The sequence below is a fragment of the Pocillopora verrucosa genome, chromosome 1 (genome assembly GCF_036669915.1).
Source record: "Pocillopora verrucosa isolate sample1 chromosome 1, ASM3666991v2, whole genome shotgun sequence".
In the NCBI taxonomy this organism is placed as follows: domain Eukaryota; kingdom Metazoa; phylum Cnidaria; class Anthozoa; order Scleractinia; family Pocilloporidae; genus Pocillopora; species Pocillopora verrucosa.
In genome coordinates, this window is record NC_089312.1 from 31,804,844 (window position 1) to 31,824,792 (window position 19,949).

The 19,949-nt window shown below is 38.4% G+C and overlaps 1 protein-coding gene and 1 pseudogene across 2 annotated transcripts; one reads left to right on the forward strand and one right to left on the reverse strand.

Moving 5' to 3' along the window:
- Nucleotides 1-733: 733 nt before the first annotated feature.
- LOC131768423 (contactin-3) lies at nucleotides 734-15,730 on the reverse strand. 2 transcript variants are annotated; one of them, XM_066164462.1, is made up of 7 exons: nucleotides 15,587-15,730; nucleotides 5,800-5,957; nucleotides 5,328-5,651; nucleotides 4,580-4,867; nucleotides 3,647-3,928; nucleotides 3,034-3,173; nucleotides 734-2,495 (listed from the first exon to the last, which is right to left on the reverse strand). In XM_066164462.1, the coding sequence occupies exons 2-7, from the start codon at nucleotides 5,915-5,917 to the stop codon at nucleotides 2,397-2,399; spliced, it is 1,251 nt and encodes a 416-aa protein (XP_066020559.1). In that variant the 5' UTR covers nucleotides 5,918-5,957; nucleotides 15,587-15,730; the 3' UTR covers nucleotides 734-2,396. The 2 variants fall into 2 exon arrangements, with proteins under 2 accessions (XP_066020559.1, XP_066020565.1); XM_066164468.1 differs by lacking the exons at nucleotides 734-2,495; nucleotides 3,034-3,173 and adding an exon at nucleotides 3,210-3,493.
- Nucleotides 8,913-12,841, forward strand: LOC136279176 (uncharacterized; annotated as a pseudogene).
- Nucleotides 15,731-19,949: the final 4,219 nt, after the last annotated feature.

Below are 19,949 nucleotides of genomic sequence, written 5' to 3' on the forward strand. Positions count from 1 at the left end.
AAAACGGGAATCGGCGATATTTTCAATGACAATCATAGCTTAGTGTTTAGGTGCCAGTTTCGCATTCGCATGACAAAACAATTAAGAAACGCTACGGCCCATCGAAAAATTTTTGTCATAAAAATAGTCAGTCGAAAAACCGCTCAAAATAATTTGTATGATCCAGTGAAAACTTCATCAATCAATACCAGTTACTAATGCATCAACCTCCCACCCCTCCGTGCGTTCTAATCACCACCCCTCCGTTAGTAACAACAGTCTGCCTACCACCCCTCCCTGAGTTCTGATAGAATGCATTCCACCCCTTCCTAAGTACTAATGGTCTGCCTCCCCCCCCCGATAAAATGGTCCGAAAATAGTCCAAAAAAAAGGTTCAAAATATGATCCAAAAAATGGTCCATAAAATAGTCCAAACAAAGAGTCCAGTGGTCCAAGTTACCCTATGCTCATTAGCCATAACGCTTGCATTCAAATGCTTTATGAAAGTTAATGATAGTCGACAAAATCACTCTATGAGATTGCGTTACTGTACACAAATATGGCGCGCTCTGAGGTAAGAAAAAAGATATGGCTCACTAACATCCGCTCGTTCAAACGGCTGAGACTATCATCATCTATCTCGCCTTTTTTAACGGGGCTAAAGAGACTTTTTACGGTGGCCATCTACATTATCAACTCGATTAATAAAACCAAATTATATTGTCATACATCCCCACCGACGCAGCACCACAGGTTCCTTAGAACTTTACCACCTTTATTCAACTAAGCTCAAGCAGACCTGCGAGCCAGCAAATTTAATTGAACCTTAAATCGACTTAAGTTACATTAGCTTAGGTTTTATCATTTTAGAATAGCTTCCAAATCCTTTTAACCACCTTAACTGAATTTCAGACTTGAAAACATTTTGTGAACTTCGGAAAATAATGGAAAGAAACTGTCTGATTAGAAGTAAATAAATTTTCTAACGTCAGACATCCAAGAACATCATAGAAAGACTCAAATCTGACGTAGGACCAACAGACAAGGTATTCTTAAGCTACTCGAATGACATCTCTTTCCTCGATTCATATCCCTTATTTTCGTCGGTGAAAATCTTCCCGGAGCCTACATAATGTTGTGAAGTTATTTGTCTTGGGACCAGATTACGCCCTCACGTTACGTTTCCTTATTAGAGTGTTACGCCCAATTAACACATCATATTCGGCGTGCCTTCGTAAAATAAGTGCTAAACACTAATGAAGGTACTTATTTATCCACGAAAAATTACAGTCTAGCTGATGTGGTCGTGTCTTAGTCAAGTCTAAGAGGTAAAAAGTAATAGAAAATTACCGTCGGGATTGAAACTACAAATACATGATTAAATTAAAACAAGAAATTGATGATTGAATCTATCTACATCCAATACTAATAATACCCACATTTAAATACTAAATAAATATACATGAAAAAATTACTCAGTTCTGATTGGTTAATATAAATGCAGTTTTCAGGTAATTCAATGCAGAAGAGGGTTAATTCAGTGCAAAGAAAGTAACAAACCAATAATCAGAGATACTCACTGATAGCTAATAAAATGCGAGCCTTGGATGACGCAACATTTGGCTACGATGGAAATTTACGAGCGAAACAATGGTCAGCGTTTTAAGTAGATTTTCTTTCGCCACTGCTGAAAAACAGCTTTAACAACGAAGACACTACAAAAAGCACTGCTTTTTGGTTGTCGGTTTGGAAAAAGTGGTGTTTAGAGAAGGGAATTGCCAAGGAAATAAAAATTACGAGCCGATCCAGCTCGAGTGATTCTACGCCAAAATTAAAAAAAAAAACATGATTAAACCTTGCAAACGACGATTCCATTCCATCGAAAGTGATTCGGACACAGACTGAATAATTCCTTGGACTGTTTAGCCGGATCTTGAACATTTTTGCGCCTTATAGATGTGAAAATATCATTGTATGTTACTGTTTTCATCGTGCGCGGCTGTTTTGACCGAATGCACAGGCTTGAATAATTATTCTTACACTTGATGCGCGCGCTCTGCTTCTGCATAATTATGATAAGCTATCTCGTATTTTTTCATGTATATTATTAATACGTAATCACATGACTTTTCTCGTGAAGTTTGGAATAAATAAGCAAATGTTAATTTTTTCAAAGACCACAAATTGCACTCGCCCTACGGGCTCATGCAATTTTGTTAGTCCTTGAAAATATTTACTCGTGTTTATTTATTCAAAATTGCACTCGAAATCATTTGATTACCTACACTAGTTAAAATACTAATACTGTGGCCAGTGTGCATCGTCTATAATTCGTTCCATCAAAGTTCCATGTCACCCAAACGATTCCCCACTGCACACAGCCGGAGCTTTTCGTCGACCCTTTCCGCGTTCTTTGCTCAGAGCAACAAGGGCTCTTCAGTATCCTGCGCAATTACGACTGTTGGGTATCTGCCATTGTTCATATGGACCCTAACGACGTTTCGCTGTCCCTCCGACTGACGTTTATCAAATGAGAAAAGACAAATTACCGATAAGGAACTTCAGAACAGTGTTAATGTATCGTTTTTCAGTGCCTTGGGATTTTTTTTAGTTCTTATAGGTAAGCTCAACAAAAGGAAATATATTTCCAGTAAAATCGTTGCTTCCAAACCCACATTTAAAATCATTACAGTTTAATTCCAAAAGCGTTCGTTTCCACCTGTCCACTCAAGAATTGGAACGTTTTAAAAACAATTGGGTCATCAATTTCACTTTGAGGCCAGTTTGAAATTGGCCGTTTCATTCGCGTTTCCGAGTTTTTTAGTGTAGATGACGGGCAAAAGTGAGTCAAAACGAATACTTTGTCGAACTAAAACGCACTATGGATGCATCGTTAAAGAATTGAAGATAATGGAACCTGGACGAGAAGATTTTATTTTTTACGCTTGGAAATTTTTGCTACATTCATGTTTCCTAGATGAAAAAGAATAAGTAAACGTGAACGGAAAAACAAACAACCACACACAAAAAACCCTAAAAACCACAAATATTCACCTTTTTGCCACCTTTAAATCGCTTGTACCACAAAAGCCCCAAAATACTATTGATAAGCAAGGTTGCCACCACACAAGATGCAGCGATCGTTATCGCAATCTGAGTAGTTGAGCTTTCTTGTAGTCTTGTTTCTGTAATTTCTGTGAGATAAGATGAAAAATCAAACTAAAACTGAAAAGACTTTGATGGCTGACATCTTTCGTCGTACTGATTAAAAAAGGACCGTACGCAGTCCAATTAGGTTTGTGATCATACGAGTGACTAACCAAATTGGACGACCGTGAAATGCAAGTCCGATTTGCCAATCACGATTATGATTACTGACCGCACTGGATGAGATGACATCGTGTTATCAATATCACTTTGATAGTCAATTACAGCGTGCATGCGTAAAGAATATCGAGGCAAGGTGATCACAAGAATGTATTTAAGTCTTGCTGACTCAGTCCCACCGTGTGAGCTGTAGGGAAAGAAGTTTGAAAATGTTAACTGACAGTGTTTTGAACGGGAGTTTATACGTTTTATTACACGCCCTGCATTTAAATTTTAGCAAGATCAATAAATATTTTTCGAAAGGAATATTCAAACTGTTCCTATAATTTCAAGAACTTGCCTTCCTTTGCGTGTAAAGAGGCCAATTTTGACTTTCCCTTTCCAGATGTTCGGCATTGATATGTACCTCCATCTTCGTTCGTCCTCTCGTTGATAAGCTTTATGCTTAGTATGCTATGGCATTTTGAGGCATCTGAAGTTGCAATGAACTTTACCATTGAATTAGTTTTTGAAACATTTGAATCATTGCTCTTGTTTGGCTTGGAATGACAAGTGGCAGTGAGGCTGAAAATTCCGTTGGAATCAACTGAATTACTTTGGGTTTTTGGGTCTTCCCGCTTTTCTGTAATTGAAACGAAAAAAATCACTATTAAAAGGTGAGAAGAAATGGATGCTATGTTCAGAAAGGATCTGTAATAGTAGGGCAAGCGGAGCAAATGTGACGCTCTCTCCATTCGCGTTGACTCAAGACGCATAACCTTAGTAGTAATCATAGTAACCAGAGTAACCACAAAACATGTTTATTCTGGTGAAGCGACACTACGAGGGAAACTCAATAGAAAGGAGTAGTGTTGTAAAAAGTGGGAAATCCGAAACGTACGTGGGTTCAAAAGAATGATTTTACCGAAAAGGCAGAAAAAGGTAAACTGAATAGAAAATGAAAATCAGCGCACAGTCTTAGTATCTAGCTGTAAATTATTTCGATAACATTCCTTTTCGCGGTCAAACTTCTCGTCTCCGACACAAAAACTCCTTAGCCGATGAAGCTGCTTAAAGAGTAAGTCGCTTACTCCAGATCAGATATCAAAAGTGGTGTCTAATCTATGTCATAATAAGCGCAAGTAAAGTCGGAAAGTTGCTTAGCTAGGGGAGAGGATTTCCCAGCAGGGTTAAACTGACCTACTTAGGACCTAATATCTCGTACAGGACGCTCTACTGTTGGTAAATAGTTCAAAGTTGTGAGGAGTCGTAAATGGAAAGTTTTTCTTCTCACCTTTCAGGCTTAAGAAGGCCGATAATGATACCTTTTTTCCAACGCTGTTAATTGCCACGCATTTATATCCGCCAAAATCTTCCTTCTTCACTTTCGTTATGGAGAGCTCACTGTGGATGCTTTTCTTATCCTTTGTACTTGAGTTGGATTGCAAGGTATGAAAATCATCGTTCTTGATCCAGGAGATGCTTGGCTTTGGAAGACCAGTAGCATTGCAATCGAAAGTGACATTGGAATCTATGTAAACACTTTGATTCCTTGGAACCTCCAAAAAAACTGGTGCAGAACCTGGAGGAAAAGTGTGCACTTGTATAAATACAATCAACTCCCTCGTTAGAGGACACCCTCGGGAATTGGAAAAAGTGCCCGCTAATAGAATTGTCTGCCTCCGACAGCTTGCTTTCCCGCGGACGAAGCGTAAACAAAAAAATCACATTTTCAATTTCAAAAGTGTCTGCGTCCGTCTACGAGAAACTGGGAGGCCAAAAAAGGAATTAGAAAAAGTGTCCGTAAGTAGAAACATCCGCTTATAAGAGTGGCCGATGGCGGGACTGTTTACACTTTTTTTCATCGAGATGTAAGGTTCATTGTGATTTGAGAGAGATCCAATGCACAATACTCACCTTTCTAAAACAATAGCGTAGGGTGTTTACCGTCACGCATTATTTAAGTAAAAAAAACAAACAAATAAACAAAAAAGGAACTAAAAAAGACAAATTAATAAACTAGTTATGATGAAAATACTTACCTATTGCAAATGATTGCCTTGTGCAGTGTTTATTATAACGATTGCCCGCTTGGCAAATATAGTGGCCAAATTCGTCTTCTGTCAGATTTTTAAACACCAATGGACAGCTGAATTTTCGTTTATATGCAAATATGTTTGAAGGCTGCTGGCATTTTGCTCCAACTTCTGTGCCATTTGGGTTGTACCACTGAATATACTTGACCCATCTATCCAAATAACCTGTATCTATAGCTCTCGGCTCTGCTTTACAAGTCAGAGTTATGGAGGCACCAACGGCTAAACTGACATTTTCTGGACTTGAAGAGATGTCGACAACGGGTCTTACTGTACAAGAGAGAAAACTAGTTGGTTAAAAAAATATTAATAAAATTTGGTTCTCTATCTCTATTCCAACCGAGGAGGACAAAGATGAGAAAAAAAAAGTTGAAAAGGATAGGCCATACTCTTCGTACCATGGGGTTTCACTACTTACTTCTGATTTTAGAATTGCACGTTTCGCTGCTGACAAACGGAGGATTCCATAAATTGCCAGCAAGAGTCAATAGCAACATCCACTTTGTTGCTTCTCCCAGCCAAAAGTCACCCATCATCGTGAACTGTTGAGAAATGTCTCGAGGTGTATCCGGAGGCCTGCAAATGGGATTGTCAATTGGAAAAAAGATATGAAATATTCACAAGGAGCAGGATTAGTTTAACAGGGTAGGAACAGCCACCTAAATAAAATGCTTTTCTAAATACATTTAAAAGTTTTTTTTTTTGACAGGACCTTACATAGAAATAAGGAAAATAACTCCTTTAAATTGTTCAATTGTTGAGATGAGGGCGAACAAGTAGGGGACGAACAAAAAATTTGACGAAACCCATTATTGTGGGGTGTCTATTTACTACGATGAGTTTTAACTCATTAATATGGTCTATCATAAAAATTTCTCTTTTTTCGTTAATTTCTATAATTTTCTGTGGTGCCACTTTGTCTTTTTTTTAAATTGAGTGCACCAGATTCCAATAAAATCTCAACCTCCCTTGGTTTACCAGTTGCCTGATAGTTAACAAGTGTTTAGTCAAATGAATTCCACCATATCGGAGAACATGCAAAGGTTCTAGTTTGGAAATAATTGCCAACAACAGTTCCACGCATTCTTCGTGTTTCTATGATATTATTTCTACAAACTCTCTCTCTTTCTTTCCCTTTAATTCTCGTATTCTACAAACTCTCTATCTCTTTTCCCTTTTATTCTCATATTCTAAAATACAGTGCCTCTCTGTGGCAACTTTCTGATTGTTTTCAATTTCGATTTGTTCCGAAAAACTGAGGAAAAGACGCAGACACTGCCGTGATATCGCTGCTTCAGATATCACCTAGTATCATTATTGATTCTTTCATTCTTCACTAATTTTAAAGGTTTAAGAGTGAATGTCCCTAAAAATCAAAGAAAAATAAAAAAATCGCGGAAATGGTAAAAAAAAATCGTTTCGTCCCATTTTTTGTCTACAGGTAGCTATAGGTACTACTTAAAGCGAAGTGAGGCTAGTTTGTGTAAATATTCATTTTAACGGAAATAAACCGTTGCTAATTGCGTGGTCAAAAATGAGTGCATGCGAGCTCTAAATTATGCAGTTTTCAGGCGGTCCTTGCATGAACTAAAATGCAACAGCAGGACATCTCTAGCTATAAATATATACATGTGGTCTTCCATAACCAAGATATAGTGATATTTTTGGTATCGTGTCCTTCCTGACGAAACCACGGGTTAATTACCAGTGGACGTGTTCGTCATTTTTAATTCATGCCAAACCCGGCCTTATGTAGTGTGGCAAAAGTGCATGTGGTGGTCTCTCAAAATCTCCAGCAATGCAATCACGAGGGCTTATAAAGTGGGTCTTCAAATACATTGTTTCATTTTTCTAGTATCTTCTGCTGTTTTGATATACCAACCAACCAAACTTTGCTAAAATTGTAAATGGCGCCATATTGAAATGAATAAAATCAACATTGCTATGACACAAGCAAAGCATTGTTTGAGTCGCAGCCGCACCTAGCTTTTTATGTTTGCTTTGACATCAATAGTTCCTTACCTTAGAAATATTTTATAGGCCCTTGCTATTCCGCTTGGAAGATATTTTCGAAATACTGTCCTTTGCAATTTGGTGTAAAGGGGGCCGACCGGCTAACTCAATGAAGCCATTGAGCCGGAATGAGTTAAATAAATTTACTCCTTGTCGTCATTTTCTACAGCGTGTCGCAGCCCAGTTACGTTTAGTCTACTTTGATCCTAATTTTGATTTCTTCGACGTCCCACACAAAAAGGGTCCCGTACAAAACGGCAGGTAACGCTAGGGATTTGCTGGATTTTAATTTTTCATAGGTTCCTGTCACTCTGCGTGACATATGATAATCTGTCACGTAACGAGATCAACAAACAATTCATTTTGCCTCACATATAAAAATCTAAACAAATATATTGCCATCATGAACGAAAACGATACAACAAAGAAATAGACTTTACAAAATTTCACAAATATAAACCGTACAGTGAAAACCTTATGGAACGCAAATAACGATACAATTTTCCCACGGAAAACAAATGTGATCAGTTAACGAAAGTAAACAAAAAACAAAAGCGTAATAATCGTCGGTGAAAAGAATAAAGACAACGGTTGCTTTAACTCCAGCAGAAAAAGAATGTGTTGTTCTTTACTTGATACTGTAGGTGGCGTTTGTGGTGCAGAGGAAGCCACAAACTTCTTTTACAATTTTCAGGTGTTGAGGCAGAGATTGAACTTATCTTACCAAGAAGCGGGATTTTCGTGAAGACCGTCAATTTTTCGGAAATGACTGTTTGCCCATTATATCGATAAAGCCTTGGAATCGGATGGAGAAGAGCTAGTAGATTATGTTCTGTGCCACAGGATGTTTCCTGTCACAAAAAGGAATCTAAAGAAGTACCAGCAGCAGAAAGGGGAATCACTTTGCAGCACTCACTACAAATTTTTGAACTTACGAAAAACCTCGTACCCGTCGGATCAGGTAGGCGATTACAATAAGTCATGATCTTGTAAGAATTGACGTCCCTCTAGTTTATTCTCATTTAGTTGTATATAAGGAGGGTACTTAGCGGGAATCACAGACTTCATAACCTAACTTCAAATCGCTTCACTGTCGCGTAAAACAATGCCAAGTTTATCAGCAAAATTATTTTCATGTCTTTTTAGGATTTTTGCAAATATTTTTACTTCGGAAAACACTGGCGTTCACTCAACATTTTCGTCTCTTTCAAAACTTATTCAAAACCAGTGATGGGCTCCTGTCAAAACTAATTAATGGCATAGGGAACGCTCGAATTGAAATATTCACAGATCTTAGAATTCCTTCTAACTATGTGGGGAAAAAAGGAAAAGAACGTAAAATACTGACTTGTGACAAGGTTAACTACAGAATGCGTCATCAATTTGGGGTTTGTGGTGCTTTTTCCTGGGCTAGTGTTGTTCTTTTGCCACATGCAGAGCAATTTAGTCAAGGAGGATGTGTAAGGTAAAAAAGTATAAATTAATTCTTTCTCAAAATATTAAAGGAATTTGTGAGCGATGTCGACAGTCCCTACCAAAAAAAAAAATCAGTTACAATCGCAGAGTTTGGGTGCCACAAGAGGTGTGGAAAACATCACAGAAGGTCTAAGTGGTCTAGCCTTGGTGAGTTTCTTCAAACTGTTCATGACTAATTTCCATCCAATATAATTAATAACCTTAACGCATTCTCCGAATTCTCCCTTCTCCGCCCTTTTCGTGCCTAGGGATTCAACCCAGGTGGGAGAAGGGCGTGTCCAGGTTAACATGCATGCGGCTGTCAAACGCCGCCATTGCCGCCCGTTAACGACTAGGCAAAACCATACATGGCACAAGAATTGGGTAGGCATGCCCTGCCCAGATGGCAAATCACACTCCAGGATATATCCTAATAATAAAGATTTTAAATTATTATATGGCTCATTTTTTTCCAAATGCTCCAAATGGAAAAAAAATCCTGAGAAGTAACTGAATGAAGATATTAGGATAGGTTATCAGTCAATTATATTATAAAGTAGAAAATAATTATCGATTATTAACTTCCGTCTTGCATGCGACTTGCGCTTTCATACACGACACCCCGCGATCTCATTTTGAAACCATCCAAAGCAATGTGTTCACTTTTTCGTCAGGTTGATGAACAAGAGAGTGACTCTGATATTCCTGTCACTTTTGCTGTCACTGTTGGTGATGAAGCATTGCCAGAAGGTTCCACATCCAGAAAGCAGAGCCTATTTGTTCCGCAAGACGATTCCGAAGAGGATGATGAAAGCTCCAATCCAGACAACGAGTCCCAGGTGCAGCTAAATCGCTTCTTACAAGTTCGAGACGTCAGTCCAGTATGTCACACGTTATCAGTGCCGTAGAATACAACGCACGAGCGAACTAAACGCAGATACTTACGGAAAGCTAAACAATATATTTCTGCAATGCTGGATGTCCTGGCACCTGAAAATTCTCAAGAACTGTGGACGGAGCTTTGTGATCGTCACGCTGTATGCAGCGAGAGTCAGGTTGTGGTCGAAGGCAGAAGTGAAAAAGAGACGGAGCTTCTTAATGCAATTGCTGAACGCTACTTGAACGCGTAACATTGGAGCACCAGACAGCAAATACTCTCTTTGACGGCAGACAAGTTATCCCCTAAGGAGATGAGGGAGTTTATTCCAACCGTTACTAGCTATCGCTACAACATTGCCCGACGCCACACGCCACAGGCTGATATATGGAAGAGCTGCTCCTCTTCCAAACCAGGAGAAAAGGAGAATGAAGATTGAATCTGTAAAATTAGAACATTTCGTTTCTTTCATAACGAGTCCACACGTTATTCAAGATGTTCCTTTCTGAAATTGTCGACTAGCGAGATCATAAAAACACCCAATGTTGTCAGAACAATGATACCAGAGCGTATTGTCCAGCAGTATCAACAACTAACTTTTCAGCATCAGGAGTGGAAGCATTTGATGATTTAGAAAAACTCGTAGACAACCTTGTTGACTGTGGCAAGAATCAGCAATGGGCGAGGGAAATTAAGCAGCAACCTCGTTTGTCGAAGCAGTACCTAAAGGGCGACTACAAGGTGGGTGCATATTTTATAATTATGCGTTGCCTTCGCAGAAGTGATGTGGTAAACTTCTTTCTAAGATTCACGGCCACCTCTTTCTTTCTCTCCAAGTCTTCTTTATGCTTAATTTATGAAAAAAACAGTTTACAATTCACTGTAATACGTTTACACGCATGTACACTCGATTGCAAAAACGTTGTCACCTTGAAAGCATAAACCGTGAACGATGAGACCCGACGGATTTGTGGGTAGTGTTTAAACAATAACCTCATTTCCATCATGATAATCAATAATTTACTATTCTTATTCTTTGCAATAAAAAATACATTGCTGGAAAAAAAAGTATGCCCAAAGCATACTCGGACGATTTACGTTTACAGTTACAGTTTATGCTTTCAAGGTGTCAACGTTTTTGCAATCGAGTGTATACAAAGCTGAGAATCGTTTAAGTAATCTTTTTGAAATGTCGATCATATGTGCATGCGTTGCTTTGCAAATATACACTGAATCAAGCGCTTGTCATTTTACTTTTTATTTTAGGTACATGCAGTGGAGGCCTCAGAGGTTCCCGATCATTGTCGAATCTACGCGCTAGGTGACCCAAGCAATGCTGAATTTCGGGGCTCCTGCGAACATCTCCACAATGAGTCATATGAGCAATGTTATGAGTTACAGGAAGTATTATTTACCATAGAAGATGAGTGTTTAAGTGCGCTCTCGTCAGCAGAAGATCAAGCTGACATGTAGCATACCATCAAGCTGGCAAGGGATGATATCATTAGCTGGAAAGCCCATCAGCTACGTTCAGTCCACCAAGCTGAGGCGAAACATTCAGTTTTACCCAGACTGGACAGCTGATCGGTGCTGTTAGGCCAGGACTGGGTAATGAAGTATATGCCCCGAAAATATCGAGAGGCACAGTCAGATTGGTTTGCGAAGCGAGGATTGCCATGGCACATTAGCCTTTCCATAAGACAGTCAGAGGATTCTGAGCACTTTGAATCGCAGACACTTGTTCACGCATTTCAAAGCTGCGCCCAAGACGGTGTGACTGTCGCTTCGATAATGCTTGACTGCCTCACTACCCTGAAAAAGGAAGTTCCAGAGCTAGAAATGGCTTATTACAAACAAGATAACACAGGCTATTATCACAGCGGAAATTCAATCATCTCAGCTAAGCTGGCCAGTGATGCCATGGGAGTGGCTGTTGTAAGAAACGACTTTTCGGACCCTCAAGGTGGAAAGGGGGTTGTGATCGCAAAGTGGCAACAATCAAGGGAGACGTTGGAAAGTACGTAAACGAAGGCAATGCTGTCATCAACGCTCTACAGTTCAAAACAGCCATTGAGTCTGACCAAGAAACCACAGGAGTGAAAGTAAGTTATGATGCTGCCAAACCGTCAAGCACCTTTGATATCAAATAGGATGGCATAAGTATACTCAACAATTTTAAGTACGATGAAAGTGGCGCACGAGTGTGGAGAGCATTCAGTGTGGGTTCCGGTAAAGTATAGGCCAATTTCGAAGGAGTCAAGAAGCAGCCCGAAAAATTGGAAATCCTAGACTCGCCATCGCAGAATCCAAGTGGCGCACCGACGTTCAAGATTGTGAGACACCGACATATCAAGGAAAACTCTGTCAAAGCAGATTTCTCTACTGAAAGCGAAAACCAAGATCAAAGCTGTATTGGGGAATATAAGCCAGATGCCATGCTTTTCCCGTGTCCAAAAGAAGAATGTGTAAAAGAATACAGTCGCTTTGCAAACCTCCAGACACACCTAGATACTGGAAAACACCAAATGATGCTCGAACAGGAAACTCTCTACGATAAAGCTAAAAGAGAATATTCTTCCAAGCTAACGGAGGGACGCAGTCGAATACCAAGCGTTCAAGTTGCTGCACAATCAAAGATTGACGGCTTGCCGCCTCTTCCAATGGGTTGGGCCCTGAAGACAACTAAGAAAAAGGTGCGTTTTACAAAGAAACAGACCGAATTCTTAACTGACCATTTCAAAAAGGGGAGTATAGTGGACGGAAAAGCGATCAACAGGAAGTTTCGAAAACCATGAGCCTAGCAAGAGACCAAGCGGAGGGAAGCCGATTTCAACCTAATGAAGTCCTTACGTCGCAGCAGATTAGTGGCTTCTTCACCCGTCTTTCAGCAAAGAAGCGATTAAAAGTTACAGCCGCCGGTAACGAAGCAAAAGCTAGTGAAGTATCAGAAGTGGACATGGAGAGCGTCGTCGAGGACGAAATTTCTGCCGAAGCTGAGAGTCATCTATCTGCAGCGTGTACAAATGTGGTGAGAGATGTGGCTATTCAACATCCGATTGTATCTTTCGATCTAAACATCTGCAAACTTGTGCAAAAACGTATACTCACAACTTAAAGAGTGGATAGGTTAAGAGACATGTGCATCGACCTTGGGCTGGATATTTCTGACAGTTCACCTCAGAAGAAGAGAAAGCCATTCATCGCACGACTCACATAGTTAGTCCAGGAGTGTACCTGCTCTTCCAAGTAACTGAGCACTGAGCGTTTTACGAATAACTGATCCGCTGATTATAAAAGCGGTGCGTGCATTATTTACAAGAAGGCGTTGCATGACAGCAGAGTCCTACATATCGGATTTCAGTCACTCGAGTTCACCACTGCTTCTGAAACCTCCTTATCTTTGTGTTGGACGATTTTCAGTATATTAGAAACTGGCGAGTGCAGAAGGCGCAGAAGGGATGCAAATGCTCGAATCCATGTTCACCGGGTGAGATATAAACGTAAACTATCGGCTTTATGGCAAATTTAACCTGTTGAGTGCAATTCAACTGTTTAAGCTGGCGTGATTCTTAGGGTAGCAAAAGTCGAAAATTATTTCTCCTGTCTCCGTAAAAATCAAGTGTAGTTATAGACATTTTAAAATGTTTTTGTCATTTTAACGGCCAGTGGAGATATAACTGACCAAAACAGTTATTTGTGTACAACGCGTTTAATTTTGTGATTATTCATCTCATTATGGCGTCATAGTAATTTAACCGAAATTCGGCTGGTGGTCATCTTTTGATAGTCAAAGGTCCCAAAGAAATGAAACCCAACCCCATTGTAAAGAACCATCTTTCAAGGTTTCCTGGTAGCGTTATTGTAAACTTTGAGACACTAACACAGGTATTTTTGCCAAGCTATTCTAGGCCACCTTTGCCTTAATTTCAAAAGGCCGAAGATGACGTCTCTTAATAGGGACGTAGCTCCTCCAAGAATAACATGAGACAAAAACTATCACTTTGCGTCGATAATACAAGTCCAACTCAATATTTCTATAACTAGAAAAGTCCTTCCGTTACATTTTTGTTAGCATGACAAGTGCCCGAAACGTGCATAATTTCAGGGTCGCGCTTGGTGAAATTTGAGCGATTTACCCTCGGAAATGTTAAAACAAATTATTACCTTTAAAGTGCATATTTCAAAAATCTAAACCCATTTCCGTTTGTTCACTAAATAAGGCTACCCACAGGCAAAAAATGAACCAAATCGATTTTTGACATTTACTCTTAAGATGTTGGTTAAATTGTAAAATAAATGGCCGCTAGAGAAAAAATCTTATCAATTTTGACTAACTGCGTATCCAAGGAATTTAAAAGAAAGAAATAGTTTCTTTTAGCATTGCTTGATATAGAGTATATCCTTTTCCATCTTCCTTGGATTTTTATTTTAATCATAGTGTATTCAAAAAATGAGAAAAATGTCGGAAATTCGAAGTGGACGTGATGGTTATGGTAACACTTGTAAAGATATGTTTTTAGAAATTTCTAGTATGCACAGTCATGCTGACATACAAGAGATACAATAAGAGTACGTTAACTTTAAAATAATAAAAAATAAAAACAAGATAAAAAACTAACTTTGGTGACGGCTTTGTTACAGTAAAATCTATCTCGACACTGAACTGATGCAACATAGCCTTAAATTAGAAAAAGAAATTCAAAACAATTGGCCGTCGTCCTTCACGTTCCCCAGATAACGCAAAGTTTGATCATTTCAAGTTGTTACAAGGGACGCAAAGAAATTTACAAAGGTTTATGCACGCGCGCTCATCAAACCTCTTGTTTAGTGACGTTCCCATTGCCGTTTCCGTTGTGGTTTCCTTAAACTCTCAATTTTTCACCTCTTACTGACGCACAACGGTAATGATAGGTGTCACGGAATATTGATTTTGACGAAACCGGGGCCTAGAAAATCAAGTCCATCATAGGCATTTGCTCCATGTTTATTTGAATCAAATAAACCTCAAATTTGCACTTTTTCTGAAATGCACTTGAATTTCGGTGCCAAATTATTTTCTCTCCCCCGTTGATGAAGGTTGTGGTCTTGGCCAAGCATTTGAATGAGTTATTTGGTACTTTTTAATCGTACATTTTGCGGAATACAATTCAAAATGCTTTAATGACGAATTTCAATAAATAGAACTAACAGAGAGGTTTCTATGACATTTCTTAGTCTCCAGCATTGTATTAATTGAAACCAGGATTTATATTAGACCGTTCCCTACTTAAAGAGTATGAGATAATTTGCTGGGTACATTTACAACGATGAGATGACTTTTTTTTCGAATGAGAACTCCGCCAACTGTTTATTGGTCATAACTTCCTTCGACTTTCCTTTTTAATTTTTCTTTAAAGAATATGAGTTGGCAGGAAATGATATGTGGCTCTTTTCAGTTAAAAAAAAAACTAACCCTTTGATAGATTAAATCGTGGAAATTGCAAATTTACAATCGTCAGAATTTATTGGCAGTCCACATTTTTACATTATGCGTTGTAGCTCGATGTTATCAAATTTTCAGCTTCCATTTTCGAAATTCAAGTTCAGGAATCGATAAACTAAATCTAGTTCAGTTGGTGATGACATAAAATGAGAAATAAGTGATTTTCATGCGGTCAAGAGCTGATTGTGTATAATTCTACAACTTTTAATTTACAATTTAAATTTAGGAGTTTTAAGTTCTTTTTCATCTTTTACATTTAAGATTTGAATAACTTTTATTTCCTGCGATATCCAGCAATACGATATAAATCGCAACCATCATAAGCAGTACTTCCCTCCTAAATAAGTTATCAAAACAAAGAGTGAGATGAAACCTTACTTTGGTGATGACTCGCTCCAAGAATACAGGGACTGATAAGTCAGACGGTTGCTGAATAATAGCGGACGGGCAGAGGGACTAGCCGAATCGATAACTTAAACCTTTCCACTCCCAGAAGTGATTAAAATGAAACTACGATCTTGATCTAGCACCAAGTTCTTATAACTAATTATTCTGGCCGGAAATGGCCAGAATAACTAGGATGACTAGCAGTTTTCCACTGGCGTAAAGCAACGAGATTGAGTTTTGGCTTCGAATGTATTCAGGCTTGAAGTGCTGGGCCGTGCATAACGATAACCAAGCTTGTTACAGTTTACACTTACCTTGCGAGGAAACTTAATGAAAAGCAATAACCGTGGGAACAGTTAAAGTTTAATGGCTGATTGATTTGATTCGATTCATTAATTCAATTATCTTATGCAAACATTGGCGATGGGCTTGATCAGTAGATTACTTTAGCGGACGAAAAAACCATACTTTTCTGAAAAAAGAAATTGTGAAAGTCACTGCCACATAGCTAAAAAACTTAAAAGTTTCCATCTGGAATCCAATGCTGCTCACAAATGTAATGCCTAATTTTAAGGTATAGCGCCTTAGGAGAAAGAATCCACAAGCAGTCATGCGCAAAAATACCAGCTAAAAATATATATTACATTCTTCAATCTACTTCTTTCTCGGCGATACCGTGATGACTGCTTAAGATACTTGTTGTTTTTTAGACGTGATTTTTGACTATCACCATGCTGATACAATTTGGATATTTTGATCACGATCCCGCTTACTTAATGCAGTTAGTACTATTGTGCTATTTCTAAATATTTCTCCCCGAACATAAAGAGAAAGAAAAGTAACATCATAAGATATATGTGTATTCTGGGGATCATAATTTTCCAAAAATTGGAGAAAACTTGGCCCTGGTTAAACCAAAAAAGAATAAATAATATTAAATCAACATGAAGATAGTAACAAACAGCTATTGTCGACGATGACGTCTTTGAAACCCACAAGTTTACCATCTCCTCAAACGATCGCCGATCTAATCGTAATGATATGTGAAATGTTGGGTTTATCGATCTGTTTCTGACAATCCCACAATACTGAGCTGATCTAAAATTTTGAAATTTTTCCGCAAGTTATCAGTTGGCTCGTGTTCCCTAGATTTCACTGCCAGAAGGATTATTTGAGACTGAATATTCGAGACGGTCAATCAAAAGACGTCCTTTAAGGATTAACCAAAGATACTAACCCCTGTCTGTCACAGCAAGACGGCCTCAAAAATCACCGATACCGATTTTTTTTTTTTTTATCTAAATCTGATTTTAGGACTTAACCCCGCTAAGCTGTGGAGAAATTTGAAGACAAACTTTATTCCCACGGTCATGACGACTATCAGCAGTGGTACTTACACTAATAGATCGTACGTCTAAGGCGCATTTTTCGTTCGCTATGACATCGGATGGCTTTGAAAATTCTGGATTCGCGTTTTAACTTACCAGAGAACAAAACTAAATGGGAAGTCTCTTTAACCCGCTGCAATATTCGCTTGGGACAATCTTATGGTGGAATACCAAATTCAATTCGCCGCTTAGCCACGTTAAAAAGTATTTTAACCGTGAAATATTGAACGATGTCCGTGCCGGAAAGGTCTCAAAACACGAACAAAGCTAAACAATAACTAAACGCAGTACTTCGTGCTTTCGTCGAGGCAAAGCGGAATCGCAAAATGAACATATTTTGTGGAACATGTACAATAACAGCGGAGTGTACTTTCTTGTTTATGCCTGGTACATTATGCGTAAGAAGCTGTTAAAAACTAAAATCTCCAGCCAATCATGAGAATTTCAATATATAAATATATACATATATAAATTGTTCATCATATTCAGCGCTATTTTTGGTGTCATATGACTGCTTCATTAAAGCCGCAAAAGTTAGAAATAACTATGAAAAAGGAGGTCCACCTCACAGCGAAATGGCAAGAATGATACTGCAAATTGTCCATTTCTGTGCGACTCAACGGTATGACTTAACTGTTCGGTGCGTACATCTGTTAGAGTTTACTACTGAATACCGCTTTCCTAAACTTGTTGTTTTCTTATTATCATCATTGAAATATGCAGTAAAACCTTTGCAAAGTTACTGCGTTGTCCACCCATTCGTTGACCGTCAAGAAATGATTAACGACCATTGGTTCATAATCTATGCAATACACGCGTATTTAGCTGGAAAACTTGTCACCTTACCACAGTTAAATCGTACTCCCATTTTTTCACCCACTTTAACTTGATAACTTGAAGGCACTTGCAGCGAAAAAAAATTGTGCGGAGGTGAAACAAAGTCTTAGGAAATTTTGACAGCAGTTATTGTGCTCTCCCCTTTAAAAAAATTTCATTTAATTTATTCTGTCAACACTTTTTTGATGAGAAAAGAAAGAGCATATATATTTAGTCAGTATTTTCAAATTTCAAAATTTTTGAAAACGGGTATGTATATATATACTAAGCACCACCTTTGCGTGGTGCCGTCGACGTCAATGAACGGAAATTATAAATATATGTATATATATACATAAATATAGAAAAATCTGTCTAATAAATCAAATAACAAACAAAAACGCTCGAGTAAAAAAAAACTGTTTAGCATGATTTGTGATTTAATGATTGGTTCTGAGTCAGACGGTTAGGAAGAGGAAAAAAGTATAAGAAGCGTCAAAGTAGAACTCCTTGGTAAAAAAAAGAATTCTTGTTGACCAGGTGCTTACAGTTACTCGAAAAGAAAATTTCAACCTACTTTAAAGACGACCTGCAGGACTAACTTCAGAAAGACAGAGGTTGCCAATGGATAGGTTGGCTGATTCTCTCTAATCGCTTTGATGGTAGTGAGGAAGACGCTACCAACTACAACTCCTTTTATGTATATGTCAAATCCCATAAGTCCTCGTTGAAAAAATGGTCAATCTAGTTTTAACCGTCTCCTGACGAATACATCCAATTTCTTTTGCAATCTCGAGTTTACAATTAGCGGAAAACTTACGTACTTTTGATAATTTTAATCAATTGTTTGGTTTAAAATCGGTAGCAATTTTGCGTGCCTTAAAATGATTCAGATGCTGTAATTTGGCCTTTTTTCCTAAGTCCATGCAATGTAAGTTACATTTCGAATGTTTGGAAAGGGTAAACCAGCCATGACTTGATTTGGACAATTTTAGCCATCCTCATAGGAGAAGGTTAATCTTGCCATTATATTTTTGGCATCAGATCATATGCTTGGGTAAGCAAGTTCTAAGTATATAACATTCTGAAAGAAACATTTAATCATGATCAAAATTGGAAAGTTGAACTATCGACATTGTTGACAGGTGAACGAAGACGATGAAAAACGGCTCTAAAAAAGGACTGTCGCAGGGTGGAAAAAAAGACCATTTAACTCAGCTTTATGACAAAGCGCTTTCCAGAATTGAGGCCGAGTTCATATCTGTTCTCGCTAAGGATCGAATTGAGAGAGAGAGAGGAAATTGGTTTAGTTTGGATTATCTTAAACTGATCAACCTGATTGCATCCTTCAGACAAAGATATCAAATTTTGCGGAAATCTGGCTGGAGTTTTAAATTAGCGGAAAAATTAAGCCGGCGACACACACAGGTGACCTTTCTTCATAATTACTGTTAGAGAAAATCTTGCTCGTTGAGAGTTATTTTGGCCTAGGGGGCTTTTTGGATAAGTTTCAATCAAATACAAAAGAATGCGTGTGATGATCAATGTGATGATCAATGTGATGATCAATGAAAAGGACACTAAGTACTCAAGTTCTCATTAACTTCGGAAGGCTTTAATGTGATTTAAATTTTGGACGGTTCTAAGTTCTTCTAAAATTCTCTTCATTTCTCTCCTTGCGAAGTAGTGAAAATTGGATTTGAGAGAGAAACGGAAAAAACAGATCGCTGTGGCGATTTAATAGGAAGCGGCAGAGGGAATATTTAGACCAGGAATGGTTTCGCACAGTATAGCTTGATAAAAACTGGCACTTTTTACCTTAGCATGTAATAGGGTGCCAAACAGACAACATTCAGTTTTGACGTTGTGTGAAAATGAAAAAAAAAACAATAAGTAAACGAATCAAAATAATATGGAAAAAAAAAAGTTCGTCGGCGTGATCTCGTTCGAACTTCTTTGTGAGGACAATAGAATTCGCATATTCGCTTAGTTTGCCTGTTTTTCACTCAGCTTCGCATGGTTTTCACCGTGCTCGCCCGGAGAACAACAATCTTAGAAAATTCCTTAAAAAAATGATCCCTTACCAATGTGATTGGAAGGACTCACTTGAAATCGCTTTCAGTAACTGACTAAATGACTCCGTTTTTACA